General features: G+C 28.7%; 2 protein-coding genes across 10 annotated transcripts in view; one reads left to right on the top strand and one right to left on the bottom strand.

Annotated features, from left to right (window-relative positions):
• Positions 1-25572, top strand: part of LOC142329808 (dnaJ homolog subfamily C member 9-like) — a 37911-nt gene that overhangs the window by 2640 nt on the left and 9699 nt on the right. Inside the window, exons 3-5 of one of the 3 annotated variants that reach the window (XM_075374646.1) lie at positions 889-1008; positions 6923-7131; positions 11512-13316. In XM_075374646.1, coding sequence (XP_075230761.1) covers positions 889-1008; positions 6923-7131; positions 11512-11667 — 485 coding nt within the window. In that variant the 3' untranslated portion in view covers positions 11668-13316. Of the gene's footprint in view, positions 1-888; positions 1009-6922; positions 7144-11511; positions 13317-25572 lie in introns of those variants that run through there. The other 2 variants (XM_075374645.1, XM_075374644.1) reach the window with 2 other exon arrangements.
• The window catches only part of LOC142329807 (uncharacterized), a 61032-nt gene continuing 45504 nt past the window's right edge, over positions 10045-25572 (bottom strand). For 5 of the 7 annotated variants that reach the window (XM_075374636.1, XM_075374637.1, XM_075374640.1 and 2 more), the window contains exon 9: positions 10045-10275. In XM_075374636.1, coding sequence (XP_075230751.1) covers positions 10200-10275 — 76 coding nt within the window. In that variant the 3' untranslated portion in view covers positions 10045-10199. The other 2 variants (XM_075374634.1, XM_075374641.1) reach the window with 2 other exon arrangements.

The raw sequence follows: 25572 nt of genomic DNA, 5'->3' as shown, positions 1-25572 counted from the left end.
AGTACATAAAATTTTGTTGCACTAGTAATTTCTGAATTTTTTTTATTGTTATAATTGAATAATTATTTATTGTAAATTTTTTTTTACAATCACAGGTTAATAATTATTAATAAATCAATGTATTTAAATTTAAAAAAAGTTACAAAAAGAAGATAAAGTCTAATTCGAACCAATGTGCCTTCCCTTGTAAGATCCAAATATTTCATTAATTAAAATTTATTTGGTTATAACTCTGGAACCAATGAAAATAAGTACCACTTATATCATTGAAAAGCTCTCAGTCAGGGCTTATGACTGCAGTTAAGAAAAAGTCGAAAATCCAATTTTTTTAGATTTTAGGCTTTTTTGTGCCCTTTTGTTTCAATCGATTGCAATCAAAAGTGGAGCTGCACAACTAGATGTTACAACAGTCCTAAATCCAAAATTTCAACATCCTATGGCTAATAATTTTTATTTATACGAGATACGTATGTACAGATGTCTCCAAAACTAGTCAAATGGATTCAGGGATGTCAAATTGCATATTTCTGTTGAAATCTGAAAATCAAAATTTTTCGCAATCACACTACTAACTTTACATGACACAAGGAAGTAGAAATAGTTAATCAGTTCTACCAGAAGTTAATTTTCATAATTAATATATTGAAATTACACTTCCAGAAGTTTCATAGATCATCTAGTTATTATGTTTTGACAGTCAAATTAAATAAATTGTTATTTGGCCAGGTACTATAAACAGGATTTCTAACCATTTTAAAACAAGCTTTAAAAAATACATACAAAAAGCAGCATGATTAATACACAAAACTAAATGTTATTTCATTTAGCATAATCAGTGTTAAATTTAATAATTAAATTGTTAAAACTAATTGGCATGTTCTGACTTAGGAAGCTGGGATGATGAAGATGATGAACTGGAGGATGGGAAAGACTGGGATGAATACTGGAGAATGCTTTTCAAAGAAATTACAATTGAAGACATCAACAATTATGAAAAGAAATATAAAGGTAAGAAGAACATTACATATTTTTTTCTTTTAAAAGAAGACCAGTCAAATTTTATATATACTGTAATGGATTCTGACTCTCACAGAGAACCCCAAAGGATTTATACAATATTTTTGTAATGTCTTAATTTCAAATAGCCCCAAATCACAAAACTCATCATGCAATTGACTTAATCATCATCATCAAATTAATTCATCACATAGAATTAGAAAAACTTCTTGAATGTTTAAGTGCATTACCAATAATCAAAAAATATGCTCAGTAAAAGGCATCGCAACTAGCACAAACATAAAATATATATTACACGCATGTACATTATCATTCATTAATTTTCAAATTTCTATTTAAATAGCACCATGTTTTTTTTTTTTAAACTTACACCAGTATCATATCTAGGTGACTAATTTATTGAATGGTAAAGTGTTATGTAAACAGAAAAAAAACTAAATAAATGATTAAAAAACAAAAACGTGACTTCTAATTTTACATACCTACCTAGAATAATTATGAAAAACAAACAAAAATTAAACAAGTTTTTTTTTTCTTAGAAGAATCTTTTCAGGATACAGTAAGTAATCAGCAGTGTGAAAATATTATTTCTACATTTTATATTGTAGTTGGGTGTCTGTGTAGGCTATATAAGATGGTGACTTTAATGACCTCCACTGTGTTACGACTAACAGGCACCTGAATACAACATAAAATGTTTAAGTAATATTAAATTTCACATTGCTGAATAACTTACTAGATACTGAAAAAATGCCTGTAAGAAAAAGGACCTTGTGTTGCCACGGAGATAGAAATATAATGAAATAAAGAATTAATTGTTGTTTCTTTAATGATTGTCTTTAATATCTTAATCCCCAATGGGGCTAGGGCCTGGAAGTATTATTATTTTTATCAGTAATTGTAAAATTAATCATTGCAATATAAAATAAATTGAAATGTGCAAGGTTTGCTGTGGATTTTATGGCAAAGCAAACAAGACTATACTGTTAGATACTACATTTTTAAAATAACCATCCTTTACTGTTAATTTATTTAATTCAAATAACAGGCATGAATACAAAATCATATTTAAAAAAATATATAAGTAGGTAACAAAATTATCATTCATAAGTTTAGATTGTTCTTTATAAGTTGTTTATATCACTTAATCTATTATTATAAATGTGTAGACAGCTTGAGTTGGCATAGCAAAGATAGCCTAGAAATAGATGATTTATGATTGATTGAAAATATATAAGTAGATGAATAATCAATCTAGTTTTTATAATGCTGAAGAATGTATTTTAAAGAAGTTACAATTGAAGACATCAACAATTATCGAAAGAAGTATAAAGGTAAGAGCATTAAATGTTTTTTCTTTTAAAAAAAAGTAATTTTAGTAATTTTAAAAAGTAATTTTAAAAAAAAGTCATTTTTAGTGACTTAAAGTAAAACCACAATGTGTTCACTGAAGGATACTTACTGTGAAAATGTACACCTAAGTCTTTAATAGAAGATACCTTTTTTATTGCGGTATTACTCAGTAAATAATTATAATACCATTTAAGTGGTAACATTTTTGCACTGGGTTTTCAAGTCATTGATTTAAAATAATGAAATATAAACAATTTCTGTAATAGACTTAAAACAGTTTCATGTAATCTGCAAATAATACAAAATGTTAATAATGTATAATTAAACTGTCATTTATAAATACTAGGAAATCTGAAGGACCCAAATACGTGCCTTGTAACCCAATTGTAACATAAGTAGGCTTAGAGATAAAATGATCACTTTTAGCATACTGAATTCTCTTTGCAAGAAATCAGTGTAATCAAGACAACAATTTATCATTAAATCCACATGCAGTAAGTTTCCTAATAAGAAATTTGATATTAACTATATCTTGCGCACAAAAAATCAGTTTAAATTGCATGAAGATATAAAACCATTATTTAGCACATCAAGAATGTGTTCCATACATATACACACATACCCAAGTTTGTTGAATAGATTTACCTTCTAAAAGACCATTGTTCAGGAACTATAATTTTTTTTATGTAAGGTGTAATTTTCATGTAAATTAACTTATAAGAGGTTGGCAGAAACATTGCATTTGCTGATTGGGCAATAATTATTGCTATCTGAAGGATCAAAATGTTAATAGTGGGTTTATGTACCAAATTTTCCAAACACTAGCAAAAATACAGTACTTCTTAACTCAAAGAGAATGGATATTATTTGGGCCCATTGAAGGATTATGATTAAGTTGGCAAATGGACTCTTCAACATCATTCTCGGTTAAAATAATGTTACTGAAGCAATCATATGTAAATGTAATTTCAGTCGAGAAAAATCATGAGTATAGACACTCCCAAATTTTTCAACAGAAAGTTCTACAATAGCAGCACCCTTATCAACGTACTCATTTTTTTAGATGCATACGAGATTGATAAGATCTACCATTGTCAATTTTGTAATCATTAGATAAAGATTCCTCAACTTCAACAGTATAATTAAATAAATCTCTATGACTAAGAGTATTTTATATGTATTTCTTAAATAGATCGTAATAATAGCCTACTGTATATGAAATTTTTGGAACTCTACCTTAATAATTGCAATAAATTCACTAGAGAACCACTTTGGAAAATTACCTTTGTTACAAGTACTTTTGGTACATGACTATCAACAATATTAAAGTTGCAATTCCCAGCAAAAATTTTAGTATCAATATGCAAAATCAGTATTAATTAGAATCTAACTCTGATTTAGTAAATATTGAATTGTTTCAAAATTTGTATTGTATAATCTAGTATGCTTATATCATATATAAAATTAGAATTCAAAATTTTAATAATGTTCTTTTTAAATGCAAATGATATTTATCACAATTTTGAAATTGCATAATAATCAATATTAACACAAATGTCAATAAAATTAGAAAAACTGAATCAAGAGTATTACCACAACAGTTTTAGCAGATTATTGGATTAAAAAGATTATAATTTTTTCAAAAATGTGAAATTGAGTAGCAGCATTTCAACGTTTAAATTTGGATGATAACCTTTAGAATCCAAATTTTCATATATAAAACCAGGCTGTCATATATGCAACTCCTACAATAATATTACTTTTATCATTAAATATGATTTTGAGTAAAACACACTAAAATAAATACAATTTTACTATAGTTAAGATTATTTCAAAGTTAGCAATACATTTCCCTCACTACTCTTTCTATTTGTAAAAATTGATTGTTCATACCTAATAACATTGTAAGAATCAAAACCTAACTCGCAGTTGTTAATGTCTTCAAATAATCATGTTTCGATTAGTGTTGTTATATTATAACCTAAAAAATCTTCAATTCAAGTAACTGAACTCGCACGTTTTTAATATTCTGATGAAAGAAATTAATCAAAGCAACACTGTCATATAGTTACTTTTTCAGGCAATATGTGGAACTTAATTATCATAGGCAATGAAAAGATCCTCTTTACTGTAATCTGCCCTTGTTGAAAGTTCAGAGTGCACCTCATGAAAATAAGCTTGTTGCTTTATCTTGAATAACATTTTTACCATCTGCAATATTTCTTTATTCTGAAATATTCAGTTCACATATGATGATTTGAAAAGAACCTTAAAGGGTTGATTCTTACCTTAAGTAAAATTTTTACCCAGGCAGTACTTCAGCTTTTAACTCATCCAAATCAAAAAGAAGATCTAATGAGCAATTTTTAAATACATCTTTTATCATAACCAGATCAGTGTTGGAGCCATGTTTTCAGGAATCGACAGTATTAAACATCATTATATTTTTTCCCTCTTAATCCTATCCATAACCTCAGTAAGTATAGGATCAATGCTGAATTTATAATTGTTAGATATTTGCCACTCTATCTTCAACTTTGCCCAGCTAAAAAGAGCATCATCTAAATTCAGTGACACATCCATTTTTTCATCTGAAATGTTGAATTTGTGATTAATTAAACCATTTATACGTTCCCAAAGTGGTAAAATATTTTTCTCAGTTCTGGCTTCACTTTTTCATGCAAAAAATAAGCTAGATGTAGGTGTATAATTTCCTGTTTTTTTTATTAGGTTGACTTCTTAATTCACTATTATTTGTAATAATGGATTTATTATTTATTACTATAAAAATCTTTTATTGGTAAATGATTATTCTGTACCTTATTAACTGTTAAATTGCTGAATAGGAAGGTTAATTTGGTTTGCAAGGAACTGCACTACTCTTTATTTGAGTATGTGTTTCCATTGTACTCTTTTCTTTTTTCCTAAATACTTTCTTTTTTTTTTACTGAATTTATAATCTTCTCCATTGTTACACATATTTGGTAGACTATCAATATACATTTGTAAATTTCATTTATACAGGGGCACTCCAAAAAGTAATGAGACTATTTTTTGCTGGGAAATTTAAATCCCACAAAGTGAGAGCCTTGCATCTGTACTAGTACCCAGATATGTTGTCAGTTTCAAGTTGATTGTTATAATCATTGAGTGTCAATGATCGTTTGCATAGTGTGTTACGTATCACCTATTATAGGGAAAAGTATCAATTGGCATACATGTTTCAGTTTCATGTATTTAAAAAATCAGCTTCTAAAACATACAAAATGTTGAAAGAAGCATTCAAAGGAAGTGTATGCATCACATGCAATACGTTTTGTTGGCTGGAAAAGAGTGTGTGTAAGATATAAAAGAGTAAGTTAACTATGTTATGGTGAAACACAGCGAGCACATGATTCAAGAAGGTCATATTGGTGAACAATAGTCAGCAGAACTGCTATCACACATCTCAAAAAGCAGTGTACATAATATTTTGAGTGAACTGATGCATTCCGTGTTGTTGGGTCCTGCAGCTGTGCCGCATGACTAAAAGTAATTCTGTGTATTCATTTGCTTAGAATTGTCGGCTTGCTCTTAGAAGGAAGGAACACATTTTTTGCATAATGTGGAAACTGTTGCTAGTCTTGGTTGTTTTTTTATCTCTTGGAGAAAAAACTGTGGAAGTCAACTTCATTACCCCCGTTTGAAAAAAGCAAAAGTTGTATGCAAAATTAATAAAAGTCATGATTTCTTTTTTTTCATTAAAGATTAACATACTGAAATCAGGTACCTACAGGAACAACTTTAAATACTCTGTGGTACATCAGTGTGGTTAAGATAGTACTGACTTCAGAAAAATAGCGCCCAAGAAAGAAAAAAAAACTAAACGTTAGATCATGTTAAGATTATTTTGAAAATAGTTCAAAATAAAAAAAAAATAAAGGTTCAAAAAAATTAATAGGTTCAAAATAACGTTTTAAGCCTTAAGATTTCCTTATGGCTTAAGTTTTAAAACTAATTTGGACAATTTTTCTATTGCTGTTTTCACAGATATAACTTAAAAAACCAAAAGTCATTATTTCATATCTGCTAGTGATGATTATCATCATCACTATAAAATGTTCATTCCTGAAAACTTCAATGGGTGTAAAAAAACTGACTAATATTGTAAAAAACTGAATGATTGTAAAAAAAATTACAGCTGTGAATAGAAAATAAGGCACGAAAAGTAATCAGACGAACAGTTGCAGTTTAAAAAAAAAGTTATTTTGAACAAAATAACGTTTTTCAGGAATGAACATTTTATAGTGATGATGATAATCAACACTAGCAGATATGAAATAATGACTTTTGGTTTTTTAAGTTATATCTGTGAAAACAGATATAGTGAAATTGTGCAAATTAGTTTTAAAACTTAAGCCATAAGGAAATCTTAAGGCTTATAAACCTAACATTTAATAGGTCAGGTCACCTTATTTGTCTACAGTTTTAGTGATTTTTTTTTTTTTTACTATTGAAAACTGTTATTAAATAAGATATGAATTTGTTTTTATTATGTCTTGATTATTTACAGAATCTGATGAAGAGCTTACAGATATTAAAAAAGCTTATATGAATCGCAAAGGTAATATGAATCATATAATAAAGAGTGTGCCTTTTACAACTTGTAAGGATAAACCTCGTTTGCGTAAACTGATACAAGGTTTCATTGATAGAGGGGAAGTACCAGAATATGATGCATTTATAAATGAACCACAGAAATGTGATCAAAGGGAGCGTAAAGTATATATTAAAGTAAAATTTTTTTTTAATATTTATTTTCTATTCTATAACTAATTGACCAATGATATCTTTGATAACATTGATCCTTTTAGAGTTATATTGCGTGAACTTCTTACTTTTTATGAAAATATTTTTAATAACATATGTAGTATTTATTAGCTTAAACATAAAAAACCTGTTCTTTACAATTGTCAGTAAAATATATATTTTTGTTCACAAAAGAAGTTTTGGAATACATCTCAAGTTATAATGACTAGGTCAATACTATCAGTCATTTTATGAGAATAATGAAAATGTTGAGAGTAATTAAGTAAAAACATTTGACATACTTTTTTTTTTTTGTTATGGAGATAAATTTATGAAAATTGGTCTGCATATCGAGAATAAAGTTTTGTCAGTGATATATAGATTATTATGAGTTTTTTCTTATAACATTATCAGCAATAAATGATAAATTTATGGGGAAAAAGCACTTAGACAAAGTGTGAAATGTTATTTCTTTAGATTCTTGTGGCTAAACAAGTTGATAACAAAAAGACTTTTTAGATCATTAAAACTGATGAGTAATGTTTGATCATTATAAAAAAAAATACAAATTAGTAGAGTTGGCTATTTATGCATTCATTCACTAAAACTTTAATCATTACTTGGGGCTATTTAATTATTGTATTATTTTGATCTTATCAGATCATTTTATTGTAAATGAATAAATATTTAATAAGGTCAAAACATAATTATTCAATGTGTAGGAATGGTAGGTGGTTATTCTATGGATTACAGTAAGGAACTACAACATCTGCCTTGAAAGACTGAAAAGTAGCATTAAGTATAAAATAAATAAAAAAAGAAAGTGCTATATTCTGTATTAGTAAGTATAAATGTAATAATTTATTGAAACATTTACTTCTTTGGAAAAATAACATGTGATTCAAAAAGGACTTCACAAATTTAAAAGCATATAAACATTTATTGAGATAACTTACAGATTTGGTTGGGGCCTCATTTCATAGATAAACACATCAAGTTCATCACCCAAAATTCAATTTGGTTCGATACGACTTTCATTTGTAATCCAACTTACATCCCAGCTGAAGTCGATTTCATTCCAGACTGTAGCCAACAAATCTGGCATTGCATCTGCAGCTACAGCATTAATTTGAAGTTTTAGCTTAGCAGGCAAAGATGGTACATAAACATTATCTTTAATGAAATCCCACAAGAAACATCTAGTTGAATCAAATCTGGGGAGCAAGGTGGCCATGCAATTGGACTTTCACGACCAACCACCGACATGGGAATTTGTATTAAGAAAAAAATCTCAGACTTCATGTCTGAGATAAGCAATACCATTTACGGTTGCCTCCTGGAAGAAGAATGGACCATATCATTTTTGTTTACTTAGGGCACAAAAAACATTAACATTAGAGCTATCACGAATGTACTGAAAAATTTCATGATGGTTTTTGCTACCCCATATTCGGCAGTTATGGGTGTTCACCTTGCTACTGGTGTGAAACTTCGACTAATCACTAAAAATGTATTGTCTACAATTCTATCCATCATTTCCACACAAAACTGCAGCCGAGCAACTTTGTCATCTGTAATGTGTTTGTATAGCTTTAAATGTAGTCGTTTACATAATATCCAAAGAGTTGTTTGTGTAATGCATGTCATGTTGATTAATTTGAACTACGTGTATAGCTTTCTCAGAGTTGTTACGCAACAGTTTCAGGGATGCATGAGTGTCCTGGTGATTTTGTATGTTTAACAGAACAGTCTGTCTCAATGAAGGTCTGGTGTCAAGAGTAAATTGTTTGCCTACTAGGAGGCTCCCAACTGTCTCTCTAAGAAAATTACATTGAACTGTAATTGCTAAATGCAAATCATGAAATAAAAACATACAGTAAGCACGTTCCACACCAGTAAATGTATCCATTTTTAACAACACTGAATTCGGTACTAATGAACTATACAGGTCAGAACTTTGTGTTTTGCTATGAAACCTCAACCAAATCTGTAAGTTATGTGAATAAATTTCTATATGCTTTTAACACTGTGAAGTCCTTTTTGAATCGCCTGGTATTATCTAAAATCGGTACAGAATAAAATAAAAATTTCAAATATCTGAGCATATGTTACATGAGCTTATAGTTAATTTTTTTTAAATCGCCAATAGAAAAATATAATTTACATAAAGTAGATATAATTTAATTAAAAATACATTGTTTATAAGATGTCTCAGATGTTTAGATAATTGTTTAAATATGGCAGTAAAAATGTAATTTCTTCCTTATAATCTCAAGCATTTATGCTGTCTAAATGCAAAAAGACTTCTAATCCTAGTTGGGAATGACTATTGTTAGAATTTTTAATTTTTCTAAAAATGGGTTTTAAAAAATTTAATTTATCGCCACCAAACAAGGATTTGACAACCCATTATTGAATTTAAAAATTCATTCTGATTTTGAATTAGCTCCGTATTGTTTTATTAGTTGAGGGTTTTTAAAGTTATTAGCCCAGAAACTTGTTTCTTTCTTTTACAGCTGTGATTATGGATATCTAGATTAAACATTTCTTAACATGATTTCATTTTATTTTCTTGAATCAAACTTCAATGTGTTTAAGGTAATAATAATGATTAATAGTTGCAAATGAAATTATTTTTTTACTAATGAAAGATTTGCAAATAATTTTTAACATGGCAACCTCGTAATTAACTATCTTAACATTAACCTTTTAATTACTTATGCAACATCTAAGGCCTGCATTAACCAGTTGTCAAGACACTGCTTAATATTATTGTCATATGAGTGTAACTGAAAGATATATCAAGTTAACCATCAGGTAATATTACAAGAAAATCAACTAGAAACAATATTGTTTATATGTATATATAATGATAGTTGCATACAATAATGTTTATGATTGTTTCTTAATATTTTGTTTACAGATTATGTGAAAGTGAATTTTTTTAACCCTTAACATTATTACTTGAATTTTATATAATTATGATATGGTGGTGTTGCACTACACACTACAGCAGTTACGTAAAATTTTATTATAATTTTTTACTCACGATTTTGTTTTACCTCAGCAAGTGAAAATTCAACTCTAGAACAGAATGTTATCATCTGATGCCACTCTCTGGTGATTTTTCATGAAATATGAAATCAAAAAGATAATTTTCTAAAAATGTGCTTCAATACACTATTGTATGTTGCATTTGAGTTCCAGACAAGCAGTTAAGTTATCCTACAGCTTCAAGTTTGTAGTAGATCTGGGTCAGTCCTGTTTTGAAAACATTACATGTGTGCACTTAACTATCAGGAACTTATATAATAAACATATAATTTTTTTCTTTAAATGTATAATCATTAACCAACTGCCTATATAGTATCATTCCTTCATGATTTTTGCTCTGCATAAGTTAACTTATACATTTTTGTAACAAGCCCTTCCCTAACAATTTTCCTAGCATTGTCTTCGTTTGTAGTATAAGGAACAAACTGATAAAAATACATATTCCAATTGATTATTGCCTTCTGCACATACTTAAATGCCTGTAAAAAGAATTCTACCTCGCAAAGTTGTGTATAAAATGTATAATTGTTTTGAAAGGGATCTACTGTACCTTTAGCTAGTTAACCAACACAATATATCTCAACATGATACCAAAGTGTACTTCTAAAACATACAACTTCATATCTTGTTTATTCTTATGTTTGCAACCATTTGGCAAAACTGTTCTTTATTAATAGAAATGTGTACTCTTTCCTGTTATGAAGGAGGGTTCCACAATCTCATATTGCTAAATTATCATATTAAAACACGATGAAACTACAAGCTAAATGATTGTGAAAAATGCAGTTGGATTATACCAATGAACTCAACAGAACCTCAGAAACAGATTACCAACACTAATCAGTAGTGGCAAACTAACTGCCAATAAAGAAGATAATGTTTTAATTTCTAATAGAAAATAAACATAATTGATAACAAATCATTACAATTACTTAGTACCTATTATATGGAAACAAATTAAAACAGAGTACATTAAGAAATAAGGGAAGGATTTATATAACAGACAAATACCTTAATAGGTGTAAAACTAGATTGATTAGTTCTTAAATAACTGATTCTATGCACAGATCATTTCATAAATGGTATTATCTAAAGGTAAAAGAGAATATATTCATTGTTATTTTAAGTTTAAGAAGAAACAGCTTATGTAGTATACGGTAAATTGTTTTTAACACACCAATTTTAAATATTAATCATAAATAAAACATAATAGGTATAATATCTGAAGGAGGAATTTAATTCTTGTTTCATTGAAAACATTTCTCCCTGTTACTAACTTTTATTTTTGTTTAATTTTAGTGTGAAAGAGAAGCTCAAGAAGCAGCTAGACTCAAAGCAGAATTGGAAAGGCAAAAACAAGAAAAGGAAGGAAGATGTAGTAATTCTGTAGAAGGTGAACTTGTTTGTGATTTAGAAAAGGTTAGGCTGGAATTAAAAACAGAGAAGCCTCCATGAACTCATTCTTTAATTACCTTACTGCAAAATATGATTCTCCTAAATAAAAAAAGAAAATTAAGAAAATTGCAGCTCAAGCATCTACCAGTCACAAAGGAAGAAAACAAACTTAATATTTATTTAAAAATTGTGCTGTTATTTTCTGTTTTCTATACCTTGTATTTTTTGTGCTTATAAAGTAATTACGCATTTATAGGATTTTCTTTGTATTGGCATATTAATTCTATTATTATTACTTCTAAAGTAATGTTTTTAGTTGACACATTATCTTTTATCTTAAACTTACCTATAATTAACACTAAGATACTTTTATGTTGAAGCGGTTCTCTAATTATTAATTCATTTGAACTGAGTCTATTACATATATTTAGTAAAACAAGGTAAAGTAGCTGCTAACATTAAATAATTGGCTGTACTTTATTTTTAATATTGTTATATCTGCTTTGCATTGAATTTTACAGTTTTTAAATTATTTATGTTTAATTTTAAACTACATTTCTTTATTCTTTAATAAAGAAATGTTTATTCTTCAATAAAGAAATGTTTAGGTCACAGCAAGATAACATAAATAAAGTAAATGTATGCTGCAATAACAACAAAAAATCAAATCACAGTTTGATGTAATGTTCATTATTTGGTGAAGTATTTGGCAGGATCAAATCAAATAAATTGAATATAATTTATCAACAAATAAATAAGACTAAAGCCAAACAGTTAATTAATATAACGTGAGTTGTGTTTGGTTTTGTTAATAAAATGTTGATTACATCCTTACACCAGGTTTATGTTTCAATGTTTAATCATCCCACTTTCTCTGACCATCATCTTTACAAATTCTGTTTGCCCTTTAGAGCCATCAGTGTGACACATTTTGTGAATTATCATCTCACATTTATCATAAATTTCATTGCACAGTATGCCTATATTAAATTGGAGTAACTCTGTTACATCTTGTTTTTGATAATTATTGGTTCTTACTAATTTTTTTTCTACGCCCATTTTGCTTTAACATAATAAATTAACAACCAAAAGAATCATATTTTTCTGTTACCTGAGTTCTTTCATTTGTTTGTTGTTTCTTCAAAAAAAAAAGGGGGGGGTGCTAATGACTACAGTATGTTTTACTGTGTTACTAATCTTATATCTTGAAGTAAAAAATTAAATTCAGGTAATTATTTTTTCATGTAATAAAAATATTATCAACTTAAGATTTAATATTAAATTATTTTTGGATGGATTTAAAAACTGATATTTGCAATACTTATGGTGAAAAGAGTTTGTCTTGTGACAATCGGAACATGTTTGGAAGACTTACATTGAATAAAGTGAAGCATGAAATCTGAAAGAAATAATATACTGCTGTTAATGCAGAGTTTATAAAGACATTTTCACTATTTTTCTATTTTTTATGTGTTAATTTTTTTATTGTTTAGTTTTATTATATTTTTTATGAATCATTTAACAGTCAGTTGTTAATAGGAGAAAATAAGTTTGTGTTCTGTTCATTTGTATGGTTAATACATTAGTTCGTAGATTCTTTTAGTTATGTTTCTTGATATATTTAATAATGAAAAGTTTAATTTATTAGCTTTTGAGTTAATTTTGTTTTTGTTGTTAGGAGTCAGTTTTGTGTACAGTGTATAATATTATAATTGTCAATAAAATACATTTCTTTTTTAATAAAATTAAATAATAAAACTCTAATCTGTGTTTGTTTTTTACTACTGTTTTTCTAATATAGCAATTTTAGATGTGCCATTGCTTATCTGAAATAAAGTTTTTTTTAAAGAATTGTCAGTAAGATCCTACTTACAGATCTGTTAAAGAAAAAACAATTTTTAATTGTCCTTATCTTACATTTTGTTAATTAAATATTAATTAATTGAATAAATGTTAGAAGTTTTAGTTAGGAAATAGAAAGACCACCACCTTTTAATAATGATTTGCTTTTTATTGATTTGGTAAAAATCAAAGATTGTGACCTTAAATTGAAGGTAATATAGAATAAACCTGTAAAATATTAATGTGTAAAGAATTAGAAGGTCTGCTCAAGTGATAGATGATGTTATTTATCTTGTTATTTCCAGTTACTTCAGGTAGAATTCAATTAAAATGTTTTCAAATGACAAACCTAAGTTTGTCATTTGTTTCTAAGCCACCTGTTCTTGGATCCATTCTTTAAGGTCCTAGAGGGTCGCCTGGTGGTAACATTTGGAAAATATGATTTCAAATACCCTAAAGGAAAAATCATAGGTAGGTCTGATGATCTTGCTAGCTGCAGAATGATAACCTTTTATCAAAGTGAGGTGATTGTGAAACAATTTCCTTACAACTTTCAAAAAAGTCTAAAAGAAATCAATCTTTTTTTTTAAGTATTGTGCCCTAAGGAGCACTTTCATCAAAAAAATAAATAGATTTAAATGAATTATAATCTGCAAAATAATGGTTTATCTAATGTTTATATTTTTAATATAGCAAATTTTTTAAAGCATTTAAAGAGTGTAACCTACATCGACCCTAATTTTTAAAGCAGTGTCATGTTTCAATATTTCTATATTAAGTAATTTACTTAAGTGGTTTAAGAATCCACATGTCAATATTACTGTAAGGTAAAAATGTATATTTTGTTGTGTGTTAATCATTTTAAATATTTTTATTTTGTTACACTTTGGAAAGTGTATTTTGTAAAAATAATGAAGCTATTAGGAATCATTACATAACTTGATTTCACACTGAATTTAATTAAATGAAATTGATGTAAATCAGTTTCATAAGACCTTAGCCATTAATTTTTTTATCAACATTTTTGATATCCTCAGCGATTACAGTATTTTAGTAAATATATGTTAATATGCTGCTAAGTAAAAACAAACATAAAAATATATTTGTGGTAAAAATTATCTTTGCTGTTCAATATTGACTATTTATAATTACGAGTATTTATTCAATTTAATATACACAAGTGTGCTACTTCGTTTTATTTTGGGTTTGAACATTTACAGCATTATTTTATTTACCAATGTGCATTGCAAGTTAGGAGTTTACATGTTGTAAGCAAATGCATGCATTTTTAATCAGCCAGTTTATCTAACAATAGTATCTAATTTTATACTGTATTTTAAGTTTTTGTTTAAATAGATGAAGATTTAAAAAAATGGGGGGAAATGTGTTTACTTATAAAAAAATTTACTCTAAATAAAACTAAGTTACAAACTGTAAAAAACTAAATTTCATTTCATTCAGAGCCCCTTTACAAGAAAAATAAATTGAATTTGAATACAAATTAGTAATATTGGATGAAAAATCAAATACTGTGTGACATAAAAGGAAGAGAGGTGAAACTACAAAAAATAATGTGACAGTTTATGAATATCCAAGTTAACAAATAGTTCAATATAAAGATTTTATATGTATAAAATCTTATAATATGCAATTTTTCTTAAAAATAATTAGAAAACATGAAGCTGCACTTAATATTACAAAAATCTAATCATGTCCCATTATACTATAAAATTCAATGTAAAGCAGATATGAAAGCAATACTTCAAAATAAAGTACAGCCAATTATTTAATGTTAGCATTCAGTTTTATTAAATATATATAATGGTCTCTGTTCAAATTAATAATTGGAGAATGACTGCAACAAAGTATTTTAATCAAAATTATAATTTAAGTTTTAGGTAAACGTAACGTGTCTACTAAAAACATTACTTTGGAGGTAACAATAGAATTAATATGCCTATACAAAGAAAATCCTGATAAAGTGATAATATTTTATGAACACAAAAATACCAGGTATAAACTAACAAAAATAAAATAACAGCACAATTTTTACATAAATATTAAGTTTGTTTGAGCTGCATTTTTTCTTAACTTTTTTTTGTTTAGGAGAAGCATATTTTGTAACACGGTGATCAAAACTGCTCTGCTTCAAGATGATGTAAGCTTCTCTGCTCTTTTTAGCTCCAGTAAAGCCTTTTCTAAATCACAACCAGAATTTCTACATATTGCTTCCTTTTCGTGTTTTTGCCTTTCCAATTCAGCTTTAAGTCTAGCTGCTTCTTGAACTTCCCTTTTACATTAAAATTAAACAAAAATAAAAGTTGGTAACAGGGAAAAACTGTCCTTTTCATTGAAATGAGAATTAAATTCCTCCTGCAGACAATGAATCTATTAAGTTTTTCTTTTTTTTTTGTTGTTACAACTTAAAATTGTATGTTAAAAACATATTAATGAAATATGTATTAACTGATTAATGAATTATGTAATGTTTCTGTATGTTAATGTGTTTTATGAAGCTGTTCTATTTTTTAATGTAAATAACAATAAATATATTCTTTCTTAACCTTTAGATCAGTGTTTGTCAATCTGGGAAATTAGCCTACTGTTTTACATGTAAACAATAATGAAATCATTCTACGAGATAAAAAAAAATCACTTATTTATAAGTACACTTGTAAAGAAATAACGATTTAACGAGATGGTTGTGTGTGTTTTTCATTTAAAAGTTTCTTTATATGTCGATCTATGTTAGAAACACAAAAAACAAATTGTTTTCAGGTGATAAAACATAATTTCTATTATTAGTTTTTAGCGCTATCATAGACAAAAAATCCTTTTCACAAAAAGACGTGGTGAAAGGATTTAATACTTTCAATGCTTCTGTGACTAAATTTCCATTTTCACTTCAATGAGCAAGCCAAAAAGTATCTAAATCTGCAGATGTTAATTGCAGTTGTAATATTTTATCGGCAGACATTTCAATGAGCTGATCATGAATATGGTAAGTTAGCAACTGCAACAACATTTTTGCTAAATAGATTCAGTACCCACCTCCGAGAAATCATTTTTATCTTCAGGGAATCTACCAATGGAATTTTTAGCTTACGCAAATGCATCTTCTTGCTGTCCAAACTGTAATGAATAATAGTGTCTTCTTCAACCAAATTTTTCTCAATATATTCATAAGTGAATGGAAATATATCGAAATTTTTGCTTTGAAGACGAATAATGCAGTTAATCATGCTTAATGAAAGCATGAACTTCGTCAAAAAATGTTTTCATCACGTCCTTGTAAATTTACATCAAACATTTAAATGAAAAAATACATCAGCTAAAAGTAAACTAATAACAACATATACTTATTATTCTGTAAAAACATTGAAAAGGCATTTGTTTGTCGTGGAAAAATATTATTAATTCATTTCACAATTCCAATTAACATTTTCTCCCACAATAACCATCTGACTTGAAAAAAGTGATATTTTCCTCTGTGTGAAAAAAGTGATATTTTCATTTCACCCTCTTCATCGCATAATTTAGCAAACAGCCTATTCTGTAATGGTTGACTTTTAATAAAATTAACCCTTTTTACACCATGGCAAGATCATGTCTGTGAAGGAAGCAGTGCATCCATTCCATCCTTGATATAAGAAAATCATTCAATTTTTTTAGAAATCCACTATTCTTTCCTGTTATCTCCTTTGCACCATCACTATATACTGCAAAACATTTTGTCCAATCTATGTTGTAATACTGGTTGTAGATTCACAAAAAAACATTGTCCTGTTGCATGACCAGGTATTGATTTGCAAAGCAACATATTTTCTTTGATTCCTTTGTCCCTATCGCATTCATATCTCATAAAACATAAGAACTGAGAAATGTTTATCATATCTGTTCATTTATAAAATTGAATACTAAAAAATCCACTTTAACTCACTTCCTGAATTATCTTTTAATGAACATCAGCAGCCATATCATCGATTTGGCTTGATACTGTATTGTTAGAAAGCAAATGTTTTTTTTTTTTTTTGTTTCTTTCATGCCTATTAAAACACTGACCATATCAATTGCAGCAGTCAATATGAGGTTTTCTGCGATTATATGGAGTATGAATATCTTAGCTATTAATGCTACAAGATAAGATGTTTCAAGTTTACTTTTATCATATGGGTTAAATTACAAATAGAGATGTCTCAAAGTATGTAATTTTCTTTCAAAAAATTCCAAGGATGTGCTTTTATGTTTTGGATGTTTAGTTTCCAAGTGTGAAATTAAATCTGATGGCTTCATGCTTTCATCAGAGAGGACTTGAAAGCAAAAAATGTACAGTGGCTTTCCATCCAATGAAGTAAAACCATAATTTAAATAACCATCATTGTATAATCTTGTTTTTTACCAATCTATTCACCAGATGTAGCTGGCTTATTTCATTTTTTTTCACAAATTTATGCATTTTGTATAAGAATCTAATTTAAAAAAAAAACGGTTACATTATTTGACCAACACTAAAAAACTGAAACCTCAATTATTATTATTATTATTTTCAATGAAACTGCGATTTTAAAAACTTATATAAAGGCACCACATGCATGCTTCACATTCGAAACTAGACTGATGTTCTGCAATCCCTTATGCCTATTTTATATTGCTGAGAGCACGACTTGTTCAAACATGGTACTTTCACAGTGAATATTACGCAAGCAGGCCAAATTGCAAGGAGCATGTATACATCAAGCGTAATGAAGCTGTAAGTTTCTCATGTTTGTACGCTTCAAACATGCATGTTCATATCCATTGTTATCAACGCAGCTAAATTGTTGCAACTAGGTTTCACTGGGTTATGATTGGGAGGTCATGAATATTCATTATATTTTTTTTTTGGGTTGTGGAGCGAAAAAAATTGAGAATCATTGCTTTAGAAAATATCATTATAAAGTAATTTGTGTATAGACTCGGTTATTTAATAACTAATTAATCTAGTTTTATACATATTTGATATGTTTCTGTTATTTTGTATTTCTTAAGCCTGTTTTATGTTGTTCCTCTATAGTCTGTACTAACTGTTAATTGTATCAAATGATATATTAAATATTAAAACATTATCTTTATTGGCAGTTAGTTTGCCAATACTTTCTAGTGTTGGTAATCTGTGAGGTTTTATTGAGTTCATTAATATAATCAGCTGCAATTTCCACTATCATTCGCTTGTAGTTACGTCGTGTTTTCATGACATAATTAGTAATACAAGATTATGGAATCCTAGGAGTACCTAGCATTTCTCCAATAAAAAGAAGTTTTGCCGAACAGTTGCAATGTAAGAATAAACAATATATGAAGGTATATATTTTGGAAGTACACCCTTAAATCTTGTCAAAATTTAAGGGTGTCAGTTAACAAGATAAACCCTTTTCAAAACATTTGTACATTTTATACACTGCTGTACTGAGTAATTAATTTCAATAGATTATTAACAAACACTTAAATATGTGTAAGAAGTCAATAATCAACTGGAATATGTATTTGTATGAGATTTGTTGTTATACTGTATATGAATACAATGTTATGAAAACTGGTGGGGAAGGGTTTGTTACAAAACTGTTCATTTATAAAATTGAATACTAAAAAATCCACTTTAACTCACTTCCTGAATTATCTTTTAATGAACATCAGCAGCCATATCATCGATTTGGCTTGATACTGTATTGTTAGAAAGCAAATGTTTTTTTTTTTTTTTGTTTCTTTCATGCCTATTAAAACACTGACCATATCAATTGCAGCAGTCAATATGAGGTTTTCTGCGATTATATGGAGTATGAATATCTTAGCTATTAATGCTACAAGATAAGATGTTTCAAGTTTACTTTTATCATATGGGTTAAATTACAAATAGAGATGTCTCAAAGTATGTAATTTTCTTTCAAAAAATTCCAAGGATGTGCTTTTATGTTTTGGATGTTTAGTTTCCAAGTGTGAAATTAAATCTGATGGCTTCATGCTTTCATCAGAGAGGACTTGAAAGCAAAAAATGTACAGTGGCTTTCCATCCAATGAAGTAAAACCATAATTTAAATAACCATCATTGTATAATCTTGTTTTTTACCAATCTATTCACTAGATGTAGCTGGCTTATTTCATTTTTTTTCACAAATTTATGCATTTTGTATAAGAATCTAATTTAAAAAAAAAACGGTTACATTATTTGACCAACACTAAAAAACTGAAACCTCAATTATTATTATTATTATTTTCAATGAAACTGCGATTTTAAAAACTTATATAAAGGCACCACATGCATGCTTCACATTCGAAACTAGACTGATGTTCTGCAATCCCTTATGCCTATTTTATATTGCTGAGAGCACGACTTGTTCAAACATGGTACTTTCACAGTGAATATTACGCAAGCAGGCCAAATTGCAAGGAGCATGTATACATCAAGCGTAATGAAGCTGTAAGTTTCTCATGTTTGTACGCTTCAAACATGCATGTTCATATCCATTGTTATCAACGCAGCTAAATTGTTGCAACTAGGTTTCACTGGGTTATGATTGGGAGGTCATGAATATTCATTATATTTTTTTTTTGGGTTGTGGAGCGAAAAAAATTGAGAATCATTGCTTTAGAAAATATCATTATAAAGTAATTTGTGTATAGACTCGGTTATTTAATAACTAATTAATCTAGTTTTATACATATTTGATATGTTTCTGTTATTTTGTATTTCTTAAGCCTGTTTTATGTTGTTCCTCTATAGTCTGTACTAACTGTTAATTGTATCAAATGATATATTAAATATTAAAACATTATCTTTATTGGCAGTTAGTTTGCCAATACTTTCTAGTGTTGGTAATCTGTGAGGTTTTATTGAGTTCATTAATATAATCAGCTGCAATTTCCACTATCATTCGCTTGTAGTTACGTCGTGTTTTCATGACATAATTAGTAATACAAGATTATGGAATCCTAGGAGTACCTAGCATTTCTCCAATAAAAAGAAGTTTTGCCGAACAGTTGCAATGTAAGAATAAACAATATATGAAGGTATATATTTTGGAAGTACACCCTTAAATCTTGTCAAAATTTAAGGGTGTCAGTTAACAAGATAAACCCTTTTCAAAACATTTGTACATTTTATACACTGCTGTACTGAGTAATTAATTTCAATAGATTATTAACAAACACTTAAATATGTGTAAGAAGTCAATAATCAACTGGAATATGTATTTGTATGAGATTTGTTGTTATACTGTATATGAATACAATGTTATGAAAACTGGTGGGGAAGGGTTTGTTACAAAAATGGATAAGTTTACTTACCTACAGCAAAACTCATGAAGGAATGGTTACCTAAGCAATTGATTTATGATTATACATTTAAAGAAAAAACTACATGTTTATTATATAAGTTCCTTATAGATAAGTGCACACATTTAATGTTTTCAAAAATAGGACTACCCAAATATATAAAAGGTTGAAGCTACAGGATTTGCATCCACACCTGTTTGTGAATCAAAGACACAACTTAACTGACTGATTGACTGGAGCTCGTATGCAAATAGAATAGTAAAATGAAGCATACCATTTAGAAATGACTTCATATTTCATGAATAATGATCAGAGATTGGATCAGATGTTATTCGGTTCTACAGTGGAATTTTGACTTGCTGATGTAAAACAAAATTGTGAGTAAAAAATTATAATAAACTCCTACTATGTAACTGCTGTAGTATGTAGTGTAACACAATATTATAATTATATAAAATTGAAATAATAATGTTAAGTGTTAAAAAAATTCATTTTCATATAAACTGTAAACAAGGTATTAAGAAAACACCATGAGCATTATTGTTATAAATCTATCTTTATTACATATACTTATCAACAATATTGATTGTAGTTAAGATTGCATGATTTTCTTGGAATATTTATCTGATGGTTAATTAAATATATGTTTCAGTTGCATGTATGTGACAATTATAGCAGTGTCTGGCACTTGTTAATGCAGGCACTTAGATGTTCTATACAATGATGTCAGTTTTTTTTAAAAAGTCAAGTAATCTGTTATAAGAAGTAATCATAAGATTGATGTTATAACATCAAGAAAATTTTACTTAATGTCCATAATCACTTCTACAAAAGAAACAAGTTTCTGAGCTAAAAACTTTATAAACTCCCTCATAATAAAACAATATGGAGCAACTTCAAAATCAGAATGAATCTTTAGAATTCAAAAATGGGTTGTCTAATCCATGTTTGGTAGCAATAAATTTGATTTTTGTTTACCAAATTTAGAAAAATTAAAAATTCTAACAATAGTCATTCCCAACTAGGCATTAGAACTGTTTTTGCATTTGCACAGCACAAATGCTTTAGTTTATAAGGAAGGAATTTATTACATTTTTTTGCCATATTTAAACAATTATCTAAAGATCTGACACATCTTTACTTATAGACAACGTATTTTTAATTAAATTATATCTACTTTTATGTAACATATGCTTAAATATTATCCAATTAATCCTTTGAAATTTTTGCTTTATTTTGCCACTGATATTAGATAGTATTGTTACATAGAAGTATTATTGCTTTAATAAATTATTATGTTTGTATTTACTAGTACAGAATATAACACTTTCTTTTTTTATTCATTTATTTTATCCATAATTAATACTTTGGTGATTGTAATACTGGTTTTCATTATTCCTTTGATTTTTCAAGGCAGGTATAATTCCTTTCTATAATCTATAGAATAGGCAGAATAGCCACCTACCACTCTTACATAATTAATAATTACTTTTTGGCCTTATCAAGTATTTTTTCATAATTTTCAAGTAATGAAAATTTGCAGCCCTTTTTTTTATATAAAGATCTAATGTCTTTATTTCATCAGTTACAATGATCTAAAAAAAATTTTTTTTGTTACCAACTTGTTTAACCTCAAGAATCCAGTAAATAATGTTAAACAAGTTAACATTAAAACACTTAAAAGTGTTTGAAGTGTGTTTTTTTTATCAAAAATTTATCATATATTGCTGATAATGTTATCAGAAAAACTCATAATAATCTATATATTATTGACATGATGTTTTCTTGATATTCATACAAATTTTCATAAATAAAAAATGTATGACAGCTTTTTTAAACAATTACTCTCAATATTTTTTTATTGTACTCAAAAACAGACTGATAGTATTGACCGTGACACTATGATTTGAAATGTATTCTATAACTTCTTTTGTGAACAAACTACCATATTTTATTGTCCTTTATAAAGAAAAATATTTTTTTCTTAAATACAACTTGCGTTATTAAAATATTTTTATAAAAAGTGTGAAGTCATGCAAATAAAACTCTAAAAGAATCAAAGATGTAGACATAAGATATCCAAGATTAGTCAGTCAATTTGGTATAGAAAGAATAGAAAATAAAAATTAAAAAATGATTTTATTTAAACATATACTTTTTGCTTCCTCCGTTCATATTCTGGTACTTCTCCTCTATCAATGCGACCTTGTATTAGTTTACACAAAAGAGGTTTATCCTTACTATGTGTAAAAGGCACACACTGTATTATATAATTCATATAAACTTTTTTTAAGATCAGCAAGCTCTTTATCAGATTCTATAAATGATTAAGCTGAAATAGAATAAAAACAAATTCATATCTTATTTAATAAAACAATTTTCAATCATAAAAAAAAAATCACTAAAATTTATAAGACAAACATGTGACTTATTAACAGTTAGGTCTACAATCCCTAAGATTTCCTTACTGCTTAAGTTTTAAACCTAATTTGTACACTATTTCTATTACTGTTTTCACATATATATAACTTTTTATAAAACCAGAAGTCATTATTTCATGTTTGCTAGTGATGATTGTCACCTTCACTAAAGTAATCATTCCGTATAACTTATAAAACTAAATTTAAAAAATTACAGCTATTAAGAGCAAATACCCAATAGCTAAGTATGCTGATAAACATACAAGGGTGTCCTGAACAGTAATGAGACAACAGTTGTAGTTTGAAAAAACTTTATTTTGAATCTACAAGGGTCATTCAATAATTAAACAGACAAATGGCTGAACAGAAAAAATGGTTTATTAAATAAATACAATATTTTTGCCCACTTTTCCACGTAATCCCCATCAACTTCTCTGCACCTGTCCCATCTTTTACAAGTCTTATCCCCTCAGTGAAGAATTCTTTACCTTGATCTCGAAGCCAGTTTTGTACTTTTTTTCTTTACCTCTTCATTGTCATTGAACCATTGAACTTGATGCCACGTAAAGCTTCTTTCATCAGACCAAAAAGATAAAAATCCGAGGTGAAGGTTAAGAAAACCAAAAGATAGTTAGCATTACCTTACTAGCCGATGGTTACGTTTTGAATTTCTTACAGACAGGCGATTCAGGGTGTTCCCATTGCATGCTTTTACGCTTGGACTTCGGCTCAAAATGATGTATCCAGGTTTCATCAGAGGTTAAAATCCTGTCCAAAAATATGTTATCTTCATTATTGAAACAATTTTTGAGTTTGGTGCAAATGCGAAATCTCTCAGCTTTGTGATGAATGGTAAACTCTCTGGGAAACACCTTGGTAAGTCAGCTTATTTTGAATGATGGAATGAGTTGTTGCCATGTCCTGGGGATTTTCCTAGACATTTCCCGTATGTAATAATATATGGTGGCCTTCTGCTATTTTCTAACTCCAAAAAAGAGAATGTAATGTAAGTGAATTGCAAGTTATGCAAAGTTACTTCGGTCATTGGGATGTGCTGCTCGGCGAGGGCAGCCATGAGGTTGGCAAGACACTGTCTAAGGGTTGTCCCCAGGGTAGCATGTTGGGACCTTTATTGTGGGTGGTGGAGTTTGATTCCCTCCTGCGACTGAGGTTACCCAATGGGTGTTGCATCATGGCATATGCTGATGATTGGCTTTTGCTAGTTGAAGAATGCTTATGGAGGGAGGTTGAACTGCACGCCACTCAAGCTTGCTGGGTGCTTGTGCTGTGGGATCATCAACATAAGATAACATTTAGCTTAGGAAAGACTACGATGATACTCCTTAAAGGCTGTTTGGCAACGTGTCCGTGTTTCGATGATAGGCCAGCGTATAAAGTATGTTCAGGTTCAAAAGTACCTTGTGGTATTTCTAGATGAGAAACTGCAATTTAAGAAGCATCTTCAATACGTTGCAGGCCTTCTGAAGGAGAAGGCCTGCAATGCCTTCTTCACTATTCGGCGTGTGATGAATCTTGATTGAGGTCTTAATTATAAGACCATGAGCATCCTGTATAAATGCATCTGCGAGGCTGTTATGCTATATATGGCGCCTGTTTGGGTTGATAGGCTAAAATATAAAAATTATCAGGACATATTATTAAGACCTCAACGCCTAATATTATTAACAGTAACGGATGGTTACTGCATTATTTCAAGGGAGACAGTCTTGGTGATTGCAGTGTGGAACCAGTAGACTTGATTGCATCTGAGAAGCAGCAGCAATACATTGCTAAAAAGTCTGGTGAGTTGACTTCAGATAAAGTTTGAGAAATTGAACAACATGGCAGGCCAGATGGGATGAGACAGAGGGTGGGCGTTATACGCCCACCCTCTTTCCGGCTGTGGTGCTTTTAGAGATGCACTGCAGAATGCAGAAATTTGGCCTGGTAGATTCTGGAATGTGTCCTCAGTGTGGACAATTGGATGACATTACTATGTTTTTTTATGAGTGCTCATAGTACAAGTTAATGCACACGGAGACCATCTGTCGGGTTGATCTTATTGGGTTGGTGTTGGATCTCTGTGTAAACTGGAAGAGCCCGGTCGAATGGGTAATAGTGAAACATTTTGTGATGTACTTGGCAAAGGAGAGGATTACTGAAGGGATCTAGAACCCTGCTTGGATTTCTCTTGTATTATGTTTTTGTTTTGTTTTGTTTCATTATTACTATTGTTATGTTCCGTATAAGATTTTTATGTTTCATGTGTGTGTTGAACTCACTTTTGCCTTCTATGGGTAGGTAGTTCAATTCCTTTGTTTCATTAAATCCTTTCAGTCTTGCTTAAGGCTCTGTGAGATGTGTTCTGTTTCACTAAATAGTAGTACACCGACGA

Source organism: Lycorma delicatula, chromosome 9 (assembly GCF_047948215.1).
Source record: "Lycorma delicatula isolate Av1 chromosome 9, ASM4794821v1, whole genome shotgun sequence".
In the NCBI taxonomy this organism is placed as follows: Eukaryota; Metazoa; Arthropoda; class Insecta; order Hemiptera; family Fulgoridae; genus Lycorma; species Lycorma delicatula.
The sequence above is the reverse complement of the archived record's forward strand: the minus strand, read 5'-3'. Positions and strand labels throughout refer to the sequence as shown.